Source organism: Festucalex cinctus, chromosome 17 (assembly GCF_051991245.1).
Source record: "Festucalex cinctus isolate MCC-2025b chromosome 17, RoL_Fcin_1.0, whole genome shotgun sequence".
NCBI classification, from domain to species: Eukaryota; Metazoa; Chordata; class Actinopteri; order Syngnathiformes; family Syngnathidae; genus Festucalex; species Festucalex cinctus.
In genome coordinates, this window is record NC_135427.1 from 3625355 (window position 1) to 3633578 (window position 8224).

The following is an 8224-nucleotide window of genomic DNA, read 5'->3' on the forward strand; positions in this document are numbered from 1 at the left end:
TTCATGGACATTTTATGGTAATTTTCTGCTTTTCCTTTTCATTTTTTAAACATGCTTAGGGTTTTTTTTTTTTTTTTTTTCATCAACTCAGCTCAAAAATGTGGAGCCCGACTTTTTAAAAAAAATTTTTTTTATCTAAATCATTAATTCATTTAAAGATGATTTTATCTAAAAAATAATATGTAAAAAAATAACAAATAATTTCAACTTTTTTTTTTTTTTTTAAACAAATCCACAAAGAGCCACATGTGGCTCCAGAGCCAGAAATTGCAGACCCCTGGACTCCAGTATGACCATTTCCGACTAAACTACAGGTAGTCGCAATAGTCTATCACTAACCTATGATAAAGTAAATTTGGCCACACAAAAGTTCTGGTACTACTGCATTGTTTACACCGCTGCGCAAAGTTCGTGACCACAAAATTTCATTTCAGGACGGTCGTATGTCGATGTCCAACGTGAGGATCAATGACACGCATTCAACATGCGACATTTGAATAAAACAAGCGCACCACTTTTTAATTATCTGCATTGGCTTTATTCATGTACTGCACAGTATTTCATTGCGCAATCGTACTATATGACAATAATGGCGATTATTGTATACTACAAAACAAGTCGCATAAATAATTTAAATGTGGAAATAAAAAATAAATATGCAGTTCTTTCTTTTTTTTTTGTGGAAATCGGCCCCCCTCACCGCCCACTGACTCACACCTGATCCCCTCCAGCCTGTCAAGGGCGACACTCAGGTATGATATGTACAATCATTGACAAACGTTTTCCAGTTGCTCATTTTTAAAAGTCAAAACAGCCGCAAACATCGTCAGGATGCTTTCAGATCGGTGGCGAATGGCAGGGGCGTTAGTAAAAGGGGGGGGGGGGGGGGGGTTGTTTGGGTAAACGTTCACCTCGTCCACAACAAAAGGTGAAGCGTCTTGGTGGTGCTATTATATTTACAAAATGGCCGGAGGAGGATCAGTCTTCTATCAGGTCCGTTCATGGGCGTTCGTAATTCCAAGGAATGTCGAGCATACGTCATCAGCTGGGAGCGCTATTGAGGTCCTGGGGGGCCCCCGGAAGGTGGAAGTTCTATATCACCGTCCCTCCATCGGAGCCACCCCCCCTTGAGCTGCCAGCGTCCCGTCTAGGCAGAAGCAGATGGATTACGGCCCCTTTGGTGGACCTTGTCGGCCTGAAATGCAGCAGTGGGAGCAAGCGATGCGTGTTTGTACAGATGGCTTCGAGGGCCCGGCGGGCGGGGAGGATGTTTGCTACGCTCGAGATGCGTTTATATCAGGATGAGGGCCCGCTGCGACGTCTCCTCGAAGACAGCCTGGGCTTTAAGGTTTGTCATGCAGAAAAGAAAACGGAGATTCTCAGCCCAGCTTGTGAAGTCAGCTCTGGAGTGAAATCGCTCCTCTCCAACAGAGATCGGTCGGCTTGTTTGTGAGGAGACTCAAAGAGATTTAATACGAGTTGTCTGTCAACGGCGAGATGTTCTTGTTCCGGCCCTGGGACGAGCGGCCGTGTTTCTTGTTGCGGGGCAAGCGCGGGACCTCCTTGGCCTCGGACTGGTTGTGGTGCGGCCGGAAGCGCTTGCACTTGCAGGAGGTGACCACGCGGATCTTGTAAGTCCGAGTGTTGCCGTTGGGGCAGCGCAGCTGCACCCGGCGGGTCCGCGAGTGCGCCGGGATGCAGCGGTAATCCGAGGCCCCGCCGCCGCCGCTCCTCCACCACTTCCCGCGGCCGATGGAGTTGGGCATGAGGTGGGAGGGCAGGCACTGGCCCGAGCACACCAGCTCCTTCACCGGCTTGGCGCTACGACAGGATCCGTCTGTGATGTAGCGGGTGGAACGCAGCTCCCTGCAGCTCAGCTCCGAGGCGCCTGCGGAGCAACAGCGGGATATTATTGACGTTACGCTCCGTTACAAGGCAAACATTTGAAGACGACAGCGGTAACCTGATGGTCAATGACTCAACAGTACTTCAAAATTGCGACTTGGGATCAACACGAGATTACTTCTTACACCCTACATTTGAAAGCCTTTCTACTTTCTGATCCTTATCTTAACTCATTTGCTCCCAAAGACGTATTTATACGTTTTATTTATTTTTTTGTTTTTATTTTTTTTTTTTTATGTTTTTTATGCTAGAAGGCCTTGATGCAGCTTCTGAGCTGAAGAAAACGCTTGAGGCAATGATAGTTATTACAAAAACAGCCAGCAGGTGGCCTCAGAGTATAAGAGATCAACCATGTTGCCAAAAACTCTTTTCCCCACTTTTTTTAAACATATTTGTAATGAAACTTAGCAATATTCTAATGCTAATTCCTGCAAAACGGAAACAGATAGAAATCTACTTTTTTTTCCCACAATAAAAGAGATGCTAATCTTTTTTTGTATTCTGTATATTCTGTGGGCTGGCTTCAGTGAAAATGGCTGGGAGTGAATGAGTTAAAGATGACAAAAACATAAAACCACTCGAGGTTCATCTCTATCTCTAGTGCTAGCTAGCTAGCTAACTAGCTAGCTAGCTACGCTACTATTTCCTCTCTCTATCACTTGCTTGTTTGGCCCTCTTGTTGCATTAAACGTGAGAAACACTCGCTATTATTTATTTTTCAACTTCTCCATGGTAAACAGCCCTCATAACGCCAACATTCTCTACTGGCATTTTGGGTCTTCCAATGAGTTGCTTCTTTCAAAACTTCCTAGAGCTTCAACCAATCTTGGTTCAACTGCTTCTAATGAAGTTCCCCAGACTGAATTTCCTACCAAAGATCTATGAAATTGTCTTGCTCTCTGTATGTTTACCTTTTCTTTTTTTCTTCATGTATAGTTTGTGTCTTGGTTTGTTTTTCCTGTTTTTACTGTGGTTTTCTCATTGTCGCAGTATATGAGGAAAAAAAACCTCAGTGGTCCATGATTTTGAGTAAAAGTGCCTGAACATAAATAGAGAGAATAGATCGAATGAGGTTTCTCGAGAAGGACAATGTAGTCTTAATTCACCGTGTTTGCTCCTTTAGAAGCGCCTGTTTCCTACAAGAATCAGCGGCCTGGACTCAACTTTGTTACAGTTGGCTCGTGTACTTTTGAAGTTGAGAGGATTAGCTCAGCTTTTTCTAATTTGCCTGACGTTGCTACTGACTAAATCAGTGTTTCCCAAGGCTCATATTTTACATTCGGAAAATCTCACAGCCCACTAACAAGACGTAAATGTCAGAAGAAGTGTACGGTATATACTGAAATAACAATGGATATAACGTAGGGAATTCATCATCATTTGGTTTCCCGCAACACACCGAGCTAAAACGTTTAAGTTTGTTGTTGAACATGACAAAACGAGCGGTTTTTGCTCATTTGTGAGCTGGACTGCAGGCAAGTCCAGAGTGTACCCTGCCCCAAGTCAGTAGGATAGGCTCCATTTACCCATGACAATAATGAGAACAAGTTGTACCAAAAATGAACGGGAGTTTTTCTAATTAGGAATGGATTCGTGCATAATTTTTCATGTTCGAAATGCCCATCCCTAATTGTAAAATTGGGTCAGAAACTAACACAGCCATTTGTTTTTCTTGATTAAAAACCGAGCGCATTTAGTCAAGTTGGACGTTGTGGAGACGAGTGCTTGTTAATTTAATTTCGTCGGCTGTCCCCGGTGGCGAAGGCCTCCGGGCGCAGACGTCCAGCTGGCAGCCATCGGTTGATGCGGAGGAGCCAGTAAAGCGCTCCATCAAACCTAATGGAGCTCTGAGCCACAAGGGGGGAGGCCTGGCACGCGCAGCCGTGCTGGCTCTCGCTAACGTGCTAACTGAAGGCTAAACGGCTGTTCGCTTGCGGCAACAAGCAGAACCAAGAAAAACGGCATCTTAAATTTCGGCTCCGTCTTTCTAACGGACGCATGCGAGGGCTATTGTGTTGGGGTTTTTTTTTGTGTTGCTTCTTTTTTTGTTGGCGCTGCGTTAAAAGGGCCGAACAAACAGCGGGCGAGGGATCAGCTTTCCTGTGGGCCCGCTCCACAAAAAAAGGGACCAACAAAAGGATGCATGAGAAGCGACTTCCGTTATATTCTCCCAGAGAAAACCCGATCCCGATGTTTTTCTGCGGCCGCAATACACAACGACGGCTCGCACGATCACGCCGAGGTTGGCTCGGCTTGTCGCTGTGATTTAGCAGCGAATCGGGGACAAGCGGTTGGGGGGGTTGGGGGGGGGGGGGGGGGGGGGGGGGGTTGTCATGGCCAAACACCCCCTGCTGAGACCCCACAGAGGACAGAATGCATCATAGGTGGCCCAAGTACTCACGCTAACGGCGCTAGTGTGTACTTGTACTGGAAAGTAAAATAAAAATAAAAATACAGAGTTGTCATTTATTTATACATAATGAGTTTTGATATACTTCTCTGCACACGAAATTGTTTCCTCTACTGTCAAACAATAAAAATCACGTTACATGCCGCATGTTGTTTTGGAGCTAGCTAGAGTTAGCTTGACTTTAGTTATTAAAACCAGGGCTGTAACAACACACCAGTTTTTCAATTCACATCTCGATTTCGGACTCACAGCTTCTTGATAAAGTATCCTAACGATTAAATTCAAAATTTGTTACCTCTATTTTCAAACAATAAAAAATCACGTTACGTGTCGCATGTTGTTTTGGAGCTAGCTAGAGTTAGCTTGACTTTAGTTATTAAAACCAGGTCCGTAACAACACAACAGTTTTTCAATTCATATCTATAAATTAGAGTATCCTAACGATTATATTCATAACAACATATTGGTCATATTATATTCTAAAAACAGTATCACATTTATAATGTTCCAGACTTCATTCAGATAAATTTTGTTATTGTGTATTTGAAAGTGCATTAAACATGTTTGACGTGACTTGGTGTGTTTTTTTTATTTATTTGTTTAGCTTTTGCCACATACTGCTGACCGAAAGGAGCCTAAAGGATCCACAATTTCCTGGTTATTAGTCGTACTTGACATGTTTCCTCCTCTCTTCACGGAGTTCAACTAGCATTAGCACGAGCAATAGCATTAGCGGTAGCGGTTGCTAACTGGTCAGATGACATGTCATCGTAAAAAGTAGTCACAAGCACACACTCTGAGGCAAGCTGAAGAATTTTGTCTTCAAGCTAGACTTACTCTTTTTTTTTAAATTAAAATAATTATTATTGTAATAATTATTATTATACTGTATTCGGTTTGATAGCAGTGTGAGCTCAAATGGCTGCAGACTTAATCAAAACGTGATCCGATAGCTTAAGCTTTGCTGAAAAAACACACAAGTGTTTGTTTTTTTATATTAGATGTTATCCACATAGGTTTGAAAAAAATATGATCACATTTTTGACAAAGTAAGGAGTGGAAATGACTGATATCTGTTCTCAAATGTAGGAACTAAAACTACAGAGTTGTCAGGATAAAAATGACCTAAATAAAAACCTTAAAAGCGTACTTAAAGCAGAAATGAAGTATTTGGAAAGCAGACAGGCGAAGGAAGACCTCAAATCTGACGCAAATCGAACCCCTTGGCGTTCGTTTTTCCTTCTCGGGCCCACAGGTGGGAATCATTCTCAAAGGCAGCGTTGCGTTAAAAAAGCAATTTCCAAATCCCCCTCGTGGATATTCGCAGCCAGGGGAAGGCCGGTGGTTTCTATTAGGGGCCGACATGTTGCTGCAATCAGGCGCTCGAGTCCCTAAGCGGAGCTTGACTAATAGTGTCAAGTGAGACGGGCAATAAACTGATGAACAAATGAGGGGGTTCCGATTGTCCCTGTCAAGTGTCCGCTTCCACCCGTGTCAGAGAGAAGAAAACCGCAGGAATGCGTGTGTGTGGAAATTTGATTTTGACGTGATCTAATGAAAATTGGAAGAAGAAAAAAATACAGACGAGTACCAAAAATTCCACTGAAATTCAACCTAAATCACCGTTTCAGTCGAAAATATAATCTTTTAAAAATCATGTTGTATTGCACAGAAACGGATTTTTGTAGTTAAAGGCTTGCAATGCTTTTTTTTTTTTTTTTTTTTTTTTTTTTTAAAACAATTCCCTGATCTTAAAAGTTCAAACGTCCGAGTATTTGAATTTGATTTTAAATGGGAATATTTAGAAAATATTCAGGTGGATTTCAGGCCTTTTCTGCATTTGTGGGCTTTTGCTTATCAAGCATTTCAAATAAATGTAAAATGTGCAAATTATGACAAGCTGAATCAGTTGTATGTACTTGATCCCTATTATGACAAGACAAATCAAATGGTTAACTGAATATTTCAAACACTGCAAAAACTACACTTAAAAAAAAAAAAAAAAAAAAAAAAAAAAAAAAAAAAAAAAGCAAAAAAAAGTTACTGATAGTCAGAATATATTACTCAATTTAAGCAAAAAATATCTTCCAATAGAACAGGAAAATTGGATTTAGCAAAATGTCTTATTAAAAAAAACAAAAAAAAACGCAGATGTCTTAAAACTGTGCACATGCATAAAATTCTGGCATTTCTTGTCCTAATATAAATCTGCTCAAGCAATAATAAAAACTCAATAATGTTCTAATACTTTAAGCTTATTAAAGTGGATAAAAATGCTTGAAGCAAGTGAACTCAAAATATCTTAGCAAAAGCTTTGATTAGATGCGTTTGTAGCGCACTTCTATGCAAAATACGCAAATTATGACAAAAACATATTTTTAAATATAGGATAATAAAAAGGACACTTACTGTAGGAGACCGAGTTGCTTGTCCTTCCACCTGTTTTGGCTCTGTTGTTGTTGTTGTTATTCATGGTGTTGTTTTGGCTGCGGCCGTCGTGCGTGTAGTCCGGTATGAACTCCGTGCCGTCGTTGGACACCTGCCTCCAAGCCTTGGCGGCCGCTCCGGAGGCGCAGCAGCATCCGCGGAGCAGCAGGAGGCTGAGGAGCAGCGGGGGAGCAGCGTGCATGCTGCAGCCAGGAGGACGACAGCGAAGTGGGGCGAGTGGGGGAGGAGGAGGTGGTGCGAGGTGGGCGGGTGGGCTTCTTGTGGAGGGCTGAGAGACGCGCTCGCGCCTTATAAAGACTCTGGCGGGAGGCTGCCAATTAGGCGGTGACGTCAGGGGAGAGGGAGGGGCCCCGAGCTGGGGCCTCGGACTTCATGATGTTGCGGGTTTTTTTTCCTTTTTGGTGGGCCACGCTTGTTGCGTCATCGCACGGCGAGTCCGTCAAAATCCTGGCAGAACCGCTCTTATTTTGACACGTGAAGAGGAAATAACGCATGTACTTGAACCCTTTGAAATATTTGTTGGCCTAATCATGATCATGACTGACCTAAATTTACAACATTTTAAAGGCAAATAACCTGTGACCAAAATAAATAAATAAATAAATGCTTTCTGGCCCCAAACTGTGCTTCAAATTCAACTTGCAAGAAACCACCACGCCCGAGAAAAACAACCAATCAGAGACCGAAGTAATGACTTTTCTAAATTAGCCAAGGAGGCTAACGGCGACCTCTTTACAGTGCTAAAGCTAGCTTGGTAGCCTACAGCTAGCGCTGCCATTTCATTGAAGTCAACTATGCGCTTGTATACACCACGGCTACACACTTTCATACTCTAATGCCGTTATGAATGGCCATGTTTGAGAATTGTGTTAAAAAAATGATAGTAATGGGTGTGGCTTTAGCCTGAGACTCAAGAGTGAAAGTGAAGCTACACTAAAATCTTGCTAGCAGTTTTAATTGACTTTTCTAAATTAGCCAAGGAGGCTAACGGCGACCTCTTTACAGTGCTAAAGCTAGCTTGGTAGCCTACAGCTAGCGCTGCCATTTCATTGAAGTCAACTATGCGCTTGTATACACCACAGCTACACACTTTTATACTCTCATGCCGTTATGAATGGCCATGTTCGAGAATTGTTAAAAAATGATAGTAATGGGTGTGGCTTTAGCCTGAGACTCAAGAGTGAAAGTGAAGCTACACTAAAATCTTGCTAGCGGTTTTAAATGTGCTTTCCTTTAAATATAATAATGTAATAATTTATTCCCCACAGTCAAATTTGCTTCATTTTATACAGCATTTCTTTTGGCTGCACTGCTTCCAGAAAATGGACTGTTAAAAGGACCACACATTGGCGACAAAGGACTACTTTTGTCTAAAAGAAGCTGCTCAACTCACTTCAAACTGATTCCTTGATGACCAAGATGCCACCAGATGGCACAGAAGCAATACTGATATTGAATAGT

General features: G+C 42.4%; 1 protein-coding gene across 1 annotated transcript; it reads right to left on the reverse strand.

Moving 5' to 3' along the window:
• Positions 1 to 518: 518 nt before the first annotated feature.
• On the reverse strand, positions 519 to 7724 carry sost (sclerostin). The gene is made up of 2 exons (XM_077503393.1): positions 6725 to 7724; positions 519 to 1888 (listed from the first exon to the last, which is right to left on the reverse strand). Exons 1-2 carry the CDS (start codon positions 6942 to 6944, stop codon positions 1470 to 1472), a joined length of 639 nt encoding a protein of 212 aa, XP_077359519.1. The 5' UTR covers positions 6945 to 7724; the 3' UTR covers positions 519 to 1469.
• Between the last annotated feature and the right edge of the window lie 500 nt (positions 7725 to 8224).

Coding starts and splice junctions, on each gene's coding strand:
- sost (XM_077503393.1), bottom strand. CDS start 6,944: ATGCACGCTGCTCCCCCGCTGCTCCTCAGCCTCCTGCTGCTCCGCGGA. Junction 1,889..6,724: donor AAGCAACTCGGTCTCCTACA/GTAAGTGTCCTT, acceptor GTTGCTCCGCAG/GCGCCTCGGAGCTGAGCTGC.